Here is a 14,751-nt window from a genome sequence, read left to right as displayed (position 1 = left end):
TATATATATACATATTTTAAGTATCTTAAACTACATTGTGGAAAATTTAAATATTTTATTGTGAACAAAAAGTTATATCTGAAAGGTAACGTCTTTTTACTTCCAGCACAGTACCCGGACTCTGGCCAAAACTGGACTCTCACAAATAGCATCCTCCGTATCTCATGAACATCATTCTTTTTCTTTTTTAAAGAGGGCCAAATCGGAAGAACGGGGTGGACCCGAAACAGGTTTAGCCATATTTAACTGCATCACTACCTTGCTGTAGGATTTGATCTATTAGAATATCTGAAGCTAAAAGCACTGAGATCAGCCAGACAGTGAGATGATTTGGTACCAATCATCTTATTCTCATCTCAAAAACAAAATGAGATCCCCTACTGTCCAGTTCTCTGTACTGAGCTTCCTGTCCATCCTTGGCAGAAAGGTCATAGTATTCCTGCAGGTGACAGATTTGTCATAAAATTGTTCTATGATTTTAGTTCTTTAGAAAGGCTAAATTATGGTGTTTTAATTTGTCTCTTAGATCAGAAACCTAATAAGGCTGAACGATAGGCTAAAATTTTAATAACTTGATAAATAACATGAACAATTCTTAAAAAATCCAGTTTTTCTGAATAACTAATATGCCACCAAGGTTTTAATATAATTAATTTATATAATATATAAGTATAGCTTATTTTACTGAATATAAAAAGGTAAAGCAGGATTTAATAAGGATACTGTCTAAAAACAGCTGTTTAACTCTATCTTTATAATGAGAATTTAAAGTTTCATTTGCACAGGCAAAAAATGAATATAAATGCATAAAAATAGACAAAGGATAAGCCTCTTAATATCCCTGGAGGATAATAATTTGGACACAACCCATTTACGGCACAGAAGAGTAATGGAACAAGCACAGCACAAAGCTGGTCCACAGCAATTAGGTGTTGGTTTAAAGTCAGGTCCCTCTAATTTTTCATGTGCCCCCTGAGTTCACTGAGGACCGCTGTGAGCGACATCAGATGTTTCTTATCAGGTTTCTTCCTATTAAAAGGAAGTTTTTCCTTCTGATATGTTATATATTTTTGATATGTTCTCGGAATACTCTAGTATGTCTGTGTTAAACATGTATTAGCCCTTTTTCTGTTTTTCTTAGAGAAATGCAGATTAACATCTTCTCTATTTCAAACCAAGGAGTTATTCTTTCATTAATTAAGTTGTTCTTTTTCTACAGGGCTAAATTGTCTACAGTGGTACACAGAGAAGTAATAACCCCACCAAAAAAAATCATCCATTTATGAAGGGATATACATAAGATTTGTTGTGCTCTGTTGTATTTTTCAGTGAGACAGAGAAGATAAAAATTTAACAGATTCTTTAAAATGTATTACTGTATTATCTGTCAACTATCTGCAAAAGTGAAAGCCTCCTTGATTAAAGTGAGTTTATAAGTACTAAAAAGTAGTCAGAGACAACAGGGTTGTGAGGAAATACTGTTATTTCTTCACATTCAATGCCATATGCCAGCACAAGGTCGAATGTATGAAGATGAGAATGAATGGGACTATTCACATTTTGAACAAAGCCAATTGATTCTAGCATTAAAGAGTGAATTTATGCTCTCACCTTCAATGTCGGCATGAATGTTGAATTCCCCACTGTAATCACCTGCATCAGTGTTTACTACAACTATCAACATCTACAACAACTCTTTGAAAGAAAAAATCTAATTTCCATTGGGAATTGATAAATTATTTCTGAATTGTATTTGAATAAACCATGGATTTTCCTCATATACATTTGTTAATAGTAATTTGGTCCAGGTGGTGGCAGAGAGATCAGACGTCTGTTGGGGTTTAATCTGGACAGGAAAATCTGGTAGATAAGATTGACAAATGCTCAAGTGTTGCTATAGTCCATATCTTCGTAGATATTTCATTGCATTCTCCTGGACGGAGAGCTCACAGGTAGTTGCTTGTTCCCCTTCTGAGCCCTTAGTATTTCAGGGCTGCTCATATTCTTTTTCCTTGCTTTTGCTTTTGCTTGGCGTTGTAGAATATTCTTTTCTACTTTTGCCACCAACATTATATATGATTGACTAGCCACCATTGGTCTCAAGGAAATGTTAAGTAGGAAAAAACTATATTACTGACAGGTAGTTTTGCACAAGAGCCATTTCTCTCTCAGAAATGAAAATAAGTTGGTCATACTGGAAATGAGTCTTAATGACATTTTCAGGACATTTTTTTTTCCTATGTCAAAAGCCCTATATATAGAGGAAATGTGAAATGAGAAAAACTACCTGGTCAGAAAGCTTTGGTTTTCCTTTCAACATATTCCACTAAGGTGTCTTAAAGGAAAGCCTTTTCTAAGGGTATTATACCTTCCACAATTGAAAGCAGTGTTAATCCAAAGCCGGCCCCCTACCCCGATGTATCTTCTGGCAGCAGGCCAAGGGTCTCCAGCAAGGGTCTCCGGTTTTTTCTGGAAGTAGAATGGTATGCCTCCAAGCCTTTAAGGAAGTGAGCATCTGTCTAAGGGATTTTGACTGAACACATTCTGGAACAGCTAGAATTTAAATAGCTTTAATTTAAATAAAATGTTCAGACTACTTGTTAATGCCAACGGCCTTTTCATCACCTAAAGGCCATTCATAAACATTATGAAAGTTATGACATTGATCATACCAAGTTAGGATGACTCAGGCAGTGAAGCAGCCTTAAGATGACGAAAGTGCTTAATTTGGAAAATTAACAGTAAACACCAGGAGCCCTGGGCAGCATAATCTGACTTCATTACATCATTTCCACAATCAGGATAAAAGCCAGCAACAGAAATAGAAAGAATGACCCCCCTTATTAATATCTGCTCATTACATCAAAATCCGCCAAGAAGGAAAAACCTTCAAATAATCTTCTTAGCTTCAAATGTGTACTGGCAACAGAGATGACAGAGTAAAGATTTAAAATCACGGCAATAAAAGAACATAAATGAGTGTTAGAGGATCAATAGTGTTTTCTGATGTGTGGATGATTTCATGTGAACAAACAGCACCCATCTTTCTAAAGGTGATTAGGCCTCATTAAGGAAGTCAGAGCCAGTAATTTCGTTAAGATTTCAGGAAGTCAACAAAGCAATGCAGCTGGATATTTTGACCTCAAACTCAAAGTGTTGACACAGTAAACAATCACAACAGTAAAGTGCGAATGAGGTTTGGCAGAAGGTCGATACCTGAGGTGGTACAAAAGGAAGGATGATGGGCCCCAGGAGGCAGTCTGCAGGTCTAATCCAGATTTCCACGCAGGACCACTCCGCTCTTGGTAAGCTCAATTTCTTTTCTCTCAAGGTGCTATTTCAGGTCTGTACATATAAATGTCTGAATGCTGCAACAGGTAAAATGTCAAATTTTTAGTTTCATCTGAGCTGGCCTTTAAACACAAAGTGCTTTAGTGGTGAGGTTTTAGTACAAGTAAATGGTCCCAGAGTCACGCCAGGACACATTTTAGCAAAATAATACAAACATTCACAGATGCATCACAACTGCACCTACACCTTTATTTTTAAATGTATTTAATACCATTGAGTCTAAACACATGTCCCTTTTTTAAAGCAGATACTCCATGTGCTTAAAGTAGATGTCATTAAAGTCAGAATAAGAAAAACTGTGTAGTATTTTAACCCTCGTTGGTTTCCAGCTACCAATTGATAGCATTTAGGAAAATATTTTTTTTCCACTCTTGATTACGTGTGTTGTTCAGAACTTAAGTCAAACCTCTCTGTGTTTATAAAGTTTAAACCCTAATCCTATGTTTTAACAGTCAGAAAAGTCAAATAATAGACTCAAAATTTTTTCTGTGTTTTTAAATAAGAAATGATGAACTAGTGCAGATGCTGGTGAGTCATTTCCGGTTCACTCGCTGTAGGACAAGGATGACAAAAATGCAACTGTGTAGAGTTACAGAATAATTATCAATGGGTTCTTAAACAGAAATTAAATATATAAAATATTCTAATTTAACTTATATTTAGCTGTTTCCAACAGTTATATATTTCAGTAAATTATCAGTGTGCGGGATTGCATTCAAGTCAACGAGTCGATGCAATCAACTGGTTTTCCTTAGATAGAAAACTTTGAATCAATTTTTCTGTATGATCTGGTGAACTGCAAAGTGCTTTGAGATGACATGTGTTGTGAATTGGCGCTATATAAATAAACTGATTGGAATTTACTTAGAATCATACCAGTATAAACACGTTTCAGTTAAATTATGACACAATTAAGAAATAATTTAGTGATAATTATTTATCACAGTTTAACTCTGCTGAAGTAGAAAGGACACAGGTTCTAATATATGTTCCTTTTCGGGTTGTTTAATCAGATCAACCCTTTGTGTGAAAGTACAGATTAGACTGAATGGAGACAGCAGCTTATAGCTTCTAAAGGGAAGTGAAAAATTTGTTTTGTTCTAGAGGAGTTTGGATGTTCTAAAGCAGCTCATTCAGAATCACAGAAGATTGAGTGGCTGTTATTGAAAAAGGTCTGATTCTCCACCAGTTTGCTGTGGACTCTGTAGCCTCGTTCACATCTTATTAGCTATGCCAGATGTCTAATGTAAGCTGTACAAGCTACTTCAAGCATAATGGGAACATTGATGATTAAACATATTCTCCTCAGCAAATCGTATTAATCCTCGTCAAGATGCCGTCCGTCAGTGTCAATCAGGCTTTTCTACTGCTGGCTCTACTCTACCTCACTCTCACCGCATCACTTCCTGTCAGGTAGTATAAATTCAGTAGAAAACCAAGGAGTCCAGACACCAACTGGCATTATTACTCAAAATAACCAGCGGCTTAGGTCTTCTCATGGTGTTCCTTGAAAGGTTTTGTTTTACTTACAGGGATGAGGAAGAAGTGGAGGACTTTCTGACAGAAGTGAGTCAGCTGAGCACTCCATGGTCTCTTCCTGGAACTTCAGCAGAAACTCTGCTAGAGACCAGACTCAGGTAAAATCTCTTTAAACATCAGAGCAATCACAGACCAGGCTAGGCCTACTGTTAACAGCACGGGTCAAAACAGAAATCACAGACATAAAAATCTGTTGTGGCATTTTCAAGAAAATATAAAAATGTTGTGTTTTGCATTAATTTTTTAGCTTATTTAGTAAGACGAGAAAAAATTCAACGGAAAATATTCATAATTTGAATAATTAATTCATATAAATACTGTAGGGAGTCATAATTAAATTCTTTATATTACGAATGATAGCCATTCAACGAGTAAATAAGCAATAAGCCATGCAAATAGCTGTTTAAACGCAATAATTATTTATCTTTATATTCTTATTTTATTCAAAATTACATTCTTAAATAATGTATAACCTTTGAAAAATACTTTTTGTTTGTGTTACACTGATATGATTCTTCTGCTGACTAGCGTTATGCATGTTTCCTCTCATTTGGATGATTGAAAAGCCTCCAGGTCATCACCATGATCTTTAACTTCCGCCACGGATTCTCTATCAGATCAAAGCTAGAGCAAAGGCAGTGATGTCAAATGAAAGTATTACTTTAACCTAACCTGACAAGGGAGTGAATACATTGGGCCCTTCATGTAAAAAGGGGGGTGGTTGATAAACTGCCGGAATGCGGCAGAAAGCTCTGAATTTGAATCTTGACGTGAATCTTTTTGCAATAACATACCGTGATACCATACTTTCTAATAAAAAAATAGAATATATTTTTAGTTTCAGATGCTCTTTGGAAGTTCATCGTTTTTAGATGAGAACTTGGAGTCATCGAGTATAATCTGATAAAATAAAAATGTGTATTTGTTTCCTCAGCAGATTAAATGTCAATACATTTTCAGCAAAAGACAGAAACAACAAGAATATTTTTTGTTTGTGCTAAAACTGAACAGAATAGGTTTACATTTAACCTGATAATCACCTCCCCCTCTTATATTTCTTAGCCCTGTCTCATTTATGCTGCAGCTACACCTGTGTGGCTGGTTTTTGTACTGTTCAAAAAAATGTTGTGGTCCTTTTGCCCTACTATTCTCATCTTTATTAAAGCAAACACAGCAAATGATAACCCTAGTAGAGTTTATTAGTGCAGACCAAACCATTTTTACTGCAAGGATTAGCTTATATAAAACAAAATAATCAATTGGCACATCCTACAATATCCCAGTATGGCTCTCTGTCTGTGGTCACCAGCTTTGGTTCTACTGTTTTATCTTTTGTTCCACAGCATTACACATTTAGCTCAAGCCCAGTCAGTAACTTAGATCTAACAGGGATATCACTGAAATGTGAAAATTCTGTTTACTAGATGTTGTTTGATTGCTGTATTTTTAAAAACCTCAAAATTCACATTATTCATTTGTAAGGGTGAAGTGAAGAGAAAGAATCAAACAGACTGGGAAAGGCGACAGGGAAAGTGAAAGTGATCAATATTTGAGATAGACATGAAGTTGGTGCATTTGTTATAGAGGAGACAAGCTATGACACTAGCTTTGACATTAACTTGATATTCTGCTGATCACCAATTCAATGTCTTTTTGGGAAAATTAGTGCAGGCAGAGATAGAAAGTCAATGTATGTGCTGAACTCAAGACGTCTTTGGTATGTACCGACATCAACTGCCAAAATGCTTTACCTACAACCTATATTTACCAATCTACAGTTCAGAGCTTCTAATTTTCCCTATGTTTTCAACCTAACTAAACAAAAGATCTGTCCAACCCCATAGAAGCTGCTTCTGAGTTTGTGTATTTTTGGATAGTGCATTAACATGTTTACATTAACAATATTTGAAAACTGCAGGCAGTGAGGAACACGTCAAGTAATTCAATAAATTCTAATATCTTAGACTGATTTCATTTTGTACACAAAGTGTACAAAAAGAAGTTTCCTTAAGTACAGCTCTCTAGACTTTTCCAATTTTAAATTGTCTAATTCTAAAGAAAGCATCAAATATCTGATAAAAAGAAAAAAATCTCAATTAAATAAATTAAATTGTTTTTTTCCCCCAGATGTCTAAAGGTGCGTTCACACTGAACAAGAAAGCTGCAAAAAAGGCGATTTTGAAAGCCTCCTATTTCATGCAGTCTGCTGGTTGCTGGTTTCACCTCTTCATGCCAGACATGGAATTAGAAAGCGACTGGCAGTGTTTTTTACTTCAGAGAGCTGAAAAATGCTGTCGCATTCCTATGTTCACCAGATTCCCACAGATGGAACAAGTTTGGGAAATACCACTGCCACCACTAGAGGCTACCTCTGGATGATAATCGCTTTCAGTGGTACTTCTGCCTATCCATGAGTGGGTTGGGGGGGGATCTGCTGTCCTGCATCGGGAAGAATCGCCCAGACATCAGGGTGTTAGGTGAGATGGCAATCTGAAGCCCAGAAAGAAGCCACAGGAAAGCAGTGTGAGAAAAAAGGTAGATAAAATAGAACCAGGCTGCCAGTCATGTCAGGCTCTCTAACTATGGAACCACAGCGGGATATTGGAGGATCCCCCTGGAGAATCAGTAGATTGGGGAAAGTGGCAGGGCTGGGGAAACAGCACCAGTGTGGAGAAGGTACAGCTGGCTGGACTGGCTATAGAAGCTCACTGTTAACAGCTGCCTGGAAGTAGGACAATCGTACATCAGAAAAGCCAGACAGGGAGGCAGAGCTAGGAGATGCTGCGGCTGGCTGGAACTAGGGGGATGAAAGGAGTACAGGGTAGGATCAGTGAAAATTACTCAAACAACTTAATCTAAAAAAAATAAATAAATAAAAAGTGAATTTCTCCACTGTGAGATCAATAAAGCTCATCTAATCTAATCTAAACTTCATTCGTGGTGAGGCAGCAATCAAATGTCACAAACTTCATAAAATTGTGCTGTTCGGCTACTTATATTTGCCTCCGTTGCCTCGATCAGCTTCGCTTTGGTCCACATCAGCCTTTTACATAGAGATAACATCCTTCACTCCAGCTGCGAAATTCACATTTGGTGCAAACATACCTTAAGAACTCAAAGCCCCATTATTTCCTTTTTTCTTTGTCAAGAAGCAGGACAGAAGGATCCACTATTCAAGGCGAGACAGACAATGGGATAATTCAAAACTTTTACTAATAACTGAGTGGGCTGTGGACCTGCGGAATCACAGGAATCTCTACCTGGTTTAACAGTTCAGTTCATCTCCATAGAAAGAGGTAGGGTCCAGGCAGTGGGCTGCCAAGGAGATGCGGGGGGCACCAGATGCTGCAGCCCCAAAAAACAAGCAAGAGTCCGAGCCAGGTCAGGGAAACAGGTCAGAACCAAAAGGCTCAGAGGTCCAGGAGTCCTGAGCCCGGTCAGGGATACCGATGAGTTGGACATGTTTCCCTTACCTGCTCTTTTTTTAGTGTTTTTTTTTTTATGTTGAATGATGAATATTTTTTTATTATTATAATTATTACTATTTTTAATTTTTTTACATTATCAATCTTCCATGATAAACACTTCAACATTTTCTTGACCCTTTACACCTGCTCCCTAGACTCCAGTCTCTGGATTGTCTAGACAATACAATCAATATTTATATAATATACAATGTATACCGCCATTACAATAAATACAAAATAGCCTGCCTCAATTACATAATTTATTGCTTTAAGCCAAACCAAACCGAGAAGATCCTAAACTTTAGTTAAAGCTCTAGTTGGATGCTGTCTGAGTATATGATTTTAACAAATGTTAGACATTATGCACTCTCATTACTTAGTGGCATCTATCTGACTACTTTTAAATATTACTCAGGCATCTTTTTGGATTACTAACTTGTGAAGTTGGTTGTGAAGTAATGATACTTAATTTTTGCCTATGCTGTCCAACCTCTCTGCCAGAGCCCTAACTGTACATCAACTTTTTTTTCAGGCAGCTCTTGTCTGCAGGTCTGAATCGCAGGAGGCAGTTGGGAGACATCGAGTTCTCCAACAGATATGCAGAGTTCCTTCGGTCTAAAGCCAAGCACACATCCATCTGTGCCTTCCTGCGCCGCATGCAAGGAGTGAAGAAGAGGTGAGATATAACTGGCAAACTAGTAGAACTACATTTAGACCTACTGTTTTTTGCAATCTGTGCAAACAGCTGCAAAAAATTATCTACAGTAGATTTGAAAATGTTTAATCATTTCATGATTAGCTTCTTTAGCCCTCCGTAGAGGACATGGGTTGTTCTAGACTGGGGGTAACAGGGGCCAGTGCCTCTGTAGTACTAGTCCTGGCTCTGGTTATGGCCCCTCTACTGAAGAGAAAAATAACGTTTTATAAGCATATTTATTGGCACAAAAACAATAAGTGATTGTTCCCTTGGGCAAATTAACATGTTTAAATTAACAATATTTGAAAAGTAAGTGTTGCACCTTTATCTTTAGTGATATTGGCATTGGGCCACAACCTTCCTTTGCTGGTTTAAAGTCTCAAGAGCCATACGTTTTTGCAGCTTTCTTGATATATTTAATGATAAACTATTGTCTTGTTGCCTTTGTAAATTCTCAGTCATGCAGATTATGGAAACCAAAAAGCAGGCTTAAATTGGAGGCAACCAAACTTTTACTCAGTTTTTCTGAAGTAATTTCGACAACTATCCAGCAGTTTTTCTCAACCTGTCAGCTTATACTATAGCGCAATCTGTAGTTGGAGGGCTGATCATTTTTAAACAGCATGGAGTTCCATAACCCAAAGTACATACCAGGTCATATGCACATCAATGGTCAACCTGTTGTGCGCCTGTTTTGTTTTGTATGTCAGATGTGTTGGGTCATTAAAATGATGAGGATTGTTCTTTGGTCTTTTCTTTGGAAGGAGTTCTAAATCTAAATATTTTGGTCATCAAATATGTGCAGCATATGTACATTTCATTAACATTCTGTATTTGTTCTTTGGTTTCTCCAATATAGAGCTCTGAACAGTTCTCTCAGCACCTGGCCGCAAAAATAACCTATTTATACCTATTTAAGATGTAGCGTGTTAATATAAATAGATATCAAGTTTTTGTTGTTTACTATGAACTTTGATACATTTCATATCTACACTACCATATTGCAGTTTAAACAGTTCTTGTCACACTTTTCCCACCAAACTAAAAGGTTGTAAATAAGTGGATGATATTTTCAGATATTTAGTCAATTTTGGTTACTTATATTCATTATAAAATTTGATTTATATTAAAAATTAAAATGATAATTGTTCTCAGTTGACTAGAAAGTAATTCCAATTCATTAGCGTCTAACATGATAAAAAGGGACTGCATCATTTCTTCACCTAGTTGATGGTTTCTTTGATAGTGCAGTAACTGAATCTCCAACTGTTGGCAGAAGTGACTCTGTTTAGGATTACAGGTAGTTAATTCTCCAAAGTACGATGTCCACTGGTAGGTGCCTGGTATTGATAAGGCTGCAGTTATCAGTGGTGTTCTGCCTTAGGAACACCTAATACAATCAACGAAGCTCTTAATTGGTTGGATTAGGTGTGTTTTAGAGCTTATTTGATTAATGAATTTGAGTTCTTGGATGAAATACCCTAAATCTGCACCAGTCATTTAAAACAGGGATTAGCTCTGCAAATGGATGAATAAACATTATATACGTTTGTTTTGAAATTATTTTGTTGCACCAAATAAGGATTTTGCTGATAAAATCAAACTGAGTGAAGCTTTGACGAGTTTAATTAAGTGTAAAAAAAAAAAACCTGCTGTAGGTGCTATATGAGAATTGATTATAAAAGACTGGAAAAAACAGGTCCACAAATTAAGGAAGTGACTTTTAGAATTACCAGTTACAGTTGCAGTAAAGTGATCAGCAGCTTTATTATCAGTTAGATAAGAAAATAAAACTTAGCAGCTGACTTTGCCCTGCCCATGTTTCCTGCTTGCTTATGTGCACCATCTTTTCAGTTAGAGTAAACCTTCCCTGCTAATTTAGCACATTAAAAGCCTCAGATAAAGGTATGTGTTTTTTGTTTCCTCTAGCGTGTTTTGTAAAGGCCACTTTATAAAACACACCAATTGTGATCTCTTTCTTTTGTCCACAGTGGCGTTGGAGGAGACATGGAAAAAGTCAACCTGCTGCTCAAACATTACATGTGCCCTTCCATTTATAACAACTGGCCAACTGACCTGTAGAGGGCGCTCAGCAAGGACAGAGAGATTTAAGCTTCTTACTTGGACAAACAAGTTTATTAAAGTGGTGGAGAAATCTCTGTACATGCGACTGTTGTATTTCATGTAGAAACAAACATCTTTGCTACTAAAATGTATCTAAAGATAATTTCCTTAAAGGATTTACTCTTTGTTTTTAAATCAATGATCTTCTGTTGATAGTAGAGAGTAAGCTAGTCCACAATAGCTACACTAGTGAAGACTGGGCACTTGAAAAAAACACCTGAAATGAAATTCATGTTTAAGTTGCCTCAAAGGGGCATTGTGCAAATAAAGAATTTTAATTAAGTAAAGTTTCTTTTATTAATAACCTTCACTGAGAGCAATTCTAAAGTGTCATGTTTTAGTTATAGGAAGCTCAGATGTACAGTAGAGCGCTACAAAAAACTAGGTATGATGCTTTAATGATATAAAAAAAAGGCTGTTCAACTCTTGCCTTTAGGTCGGTGTTACAGCAAAAACAAAATTACCTTGTGAGCAAATTCTTTTTCCTGACTGTGTCCAAATGTCCACCCTAATCCCTAACCCCTTAATCACTATAAAGTGTAGAGACTATATAGTATAAATAAATAAACAGAGATCAATAGATTTCACTCAGTCAGGACTTTATTCATATCTTTGCAAAGAGAGAACAGTTCATCATGCAGCCCTTATGGCACAGTATTCTGCCCTGTTCTGCCTGAGCAGTGTTCATCCCCCCCCCCTTACTTACAACATTGGAAAGTAGTCAGAGTCAAAATAAATTTAACAAAATTTAACAAACCTTGAGAAGTAATTTGGCTTGTTGTGGGAATAAGTAAACCCCCCCTCACTCAGACATTTTCTCAGCCTTACAGGTAAAACAAACTGAGTAAAAACATTTTTTCACTGGTTAAATATCATAACTAAATATATGAGAGAGAAATCTAAAGTCTCCGACCACAACTCTCATGGTCAAATCTTACTCAGCTACAAGTTAAAGGTTCCTGCACCAACTTTGTTCTCTCTTGTCCCCACAACAAATCCCATCATGCTTTGTGAGGAGAGTTATTGTAAAGCACTCTGGGATATATCTGCTCATCTAGTGACCATTGATGTACACTTCTTTTTTAAGGTGGGACATTTTGAGTCCGCTACTTTTTAATCCACCAGACAATCATGAAAAATGGCGTAACCTTATAGTGCTCTATATAGGGGTTAGGGTGCACATTCGGACACAGCCTCTGTCTCTGTTAAACACTATCAGGGACCAAGTAATAAAGCATGCAGGATACATGCATTAAATTCAAACAGGTGGTATTTTATTTACCCTGAGAAATATGCTACATGATTAACTAAACAAAAACATAGTTAGTCAGGCTATAATAAACTAGACTACCTGTTAACAGTAATCTTCTTATCTTTATAAAAAAAAAATCATCTTAATATGAAATTAAATTACACTCTATATCTGAATGAAATTAAACTAGATATAGGCATCTACGGGCAGAAAGGTTTATAGGTGACCAAACTGAAGACAGTCAGGACACAACTAGAACATGATTAAACTTTAACATCTAACAAGATGTGTGGCCTGATGGATCTCTGCCTATCAACCACATACTTACAATACAGTGATAACTTTTACAAATAGAAACATGGGCTCCCCAGTTTCACCCATTGTTGCCAATATCAATATTGAGGGGGTGAGCAGGGCACTCAGCACGTACAAGGGAACACAACCAACTCATTGGTTCAGATATGGGGATGGTAGCTGTGGAAAAATCCAAACTCAGGAAGTTAAGATATTAACCAATCACATTAACTAGGGGACTGAAACATCAAGATTACTAGAGAGGATGTGAAGGACAAGATGTTGCCATTTTTGGATTGTGGTTTACAAACTCAGAATCAGAATCAGAAATACTTTAATAATCCCTGAGGGAAATTACTTTTGTTACATGCTCCAGTTACAGTTTTAGACTGAATCACATATAGAGATTGATGACCACAGGTAGGAATGACTTCCTGTGGCGCTCTGTGGCGCATCTGGGTAGGAGGAGTCTTCTGCTGAAGGAGCTCGTCTGCTGGACCAGTGTGTCATGGAGAGGATGTGAGTCATTGTCTAAGATGGACTGAAACCTGGACAGCATCCTCCGCTCTGCCAACGTGGTCAGAGTGTCCAGCTGCTCCCCCACAACATCACCGGCCCTCCTGATCAGTTTGTTCAGTCTGTTGTTGTCAGCGACCCTCAACCCACTGCCGGAGCATGTGACAGCAAAGAAGAGCGTGCTAGCTACAACAGACTCATAAAACATCCTCAGCATCGCCCCACAGATGTTAAAGGACTTCAGCCTCCTCAGGAAGAATAGTCGGCTTTGGCCTTTTTGTAGACTGCCTCAGTGTTTCTAGTCCAGTCCAACTTATTGTTTAAGTACACTCCCAGGTACTTATACTCCTCCACAGTGTCAACAGGAACCCCCTGGATGGAAACAGGGGTCACAGGTGTTTTCTCAGGGCAGAGCGCGTACGCAGTCCCCCACTACCACAAATTATGCAGTCGAGATTCCCACATTTGGGGAATTCGCAAAGGGGTGCAATGGCCAAGCCTCACTCTGGGTGAACCTCCTTCATGATCAAGGTATCGCCCCTGCCAGGTAAGTATATAAACTGAGGACAATGGGAGTCTTGATACTGAGGTTTACCAGAAACCTGCACACCTGCCTTTTAACTTGCATCTATTGGAACAAGAACTTTCTGTTATCAGAAATCTGAGTTACCAGGCTGAGAATGTTCCATCAATTATAGAAAAGAAATGAAAAGACCACAAACAGGAAATCACCTAAAGCATGTGTTTATCCAAACTAAGCATTTGTTAAGTCGGCAAAAAACACTAGCAGGAAGAACCACATTAGAGAACAGAGGCTACGATCATCCTGCAGACAAATGTGGCCCAATCCAATTTTTTTAGCCTTGAAGTGGCTGGTGGGATTCTTTCAGGACTGTATAAATATTGCAAGTCACATCAAATTGGACTTGTTTCAGTCTGATCTGGGCCACATTTGTATGTAGTTTTGAATCCGTCACAGGTCACAGGTTTTTTGAAATGCAACTGTGGACTGAACAGCTAGGTGACCCATATCAGAATTAGTATGGCGAAGATGACCCTCTCTACTGACAGCAAGCAACAAGAACAATTACATGAACATGGGCAGCATAGACATAAGTGTACGGTGGAGGGACAATGAAATGTTGGAGTTAATAAGTATCAACTCCAAAAGAAACTTGAGGGGTCATGCCATAACAGGTCAGCTGACTACAACGCTGCACCAACAAATTTCTACTCTAAGATGTTGCTGCCACTGCTCCTTAAAAAGCCCTAATTAACAGTTTAGGTCTTTTTTTTTCTTAACTCTCCTTCAGTGCATTGTCTGCTGTATCATCCAGTTACCTCCACTGCTGAAAAGCTTTAAATGCATCAATAGAAACAGAATTCTGACATGTCTCGTTATCGCATATGGGTTACTTCAGGGAAATAATTTGAGATGGTTATGTGAACAGCCACACAACTTGGATCTGACAAAAATTTGGCTTGAGCAGTGTTAACATAGTCAGAGAGAG

At 37.6% G+C, this 14,751-nt stretch overlaps 1 protein-coding gene across 1 annotated transcript in view; it reads left to right on the top strand.

The window, feature by feature from the left end:
- The first annotated feature begins 13,762 nt into the window (after window positions 1-13,762).
- LOC107093593 (cadherin-related family member 5-like) overlaps window positions 13,763-14,751 on the top strand; it is a 24,078-nt gene continuing 23,089 nt past the window's right edge. Inside the window, exon 1 of the mRNA XM_015388755.1 lies at window positions 13,763-13,787. Within this exon, the coding sequence (XP_015244241.1) occupies window positions 13,763-13,787 (25 nt within the window). The remainder of the gene's footprint in view (window positions 13,788-14,751) is intronic.

This window comes from Cyprinodon variegatus, unplaced genomic scaffold (genome assembly GCF_000732505.1).
Source record: "Cyprinodon variegatus isolate N-32 unplaced genomic scaffold, C_variegatus-1.0 Scaffold434, whole genome shotgun sequence".
Taxonomy (NCBI): Eukaryota; Metazoa; Chordata; class Actinopteri; order Cyprinodontiformes; family Cyprinodontidae; genus Cyprinodon; species Cyprinodon variegatus.
This window is presented reverse-complemented; position numbering and strand designations above follow the sequence as displayed.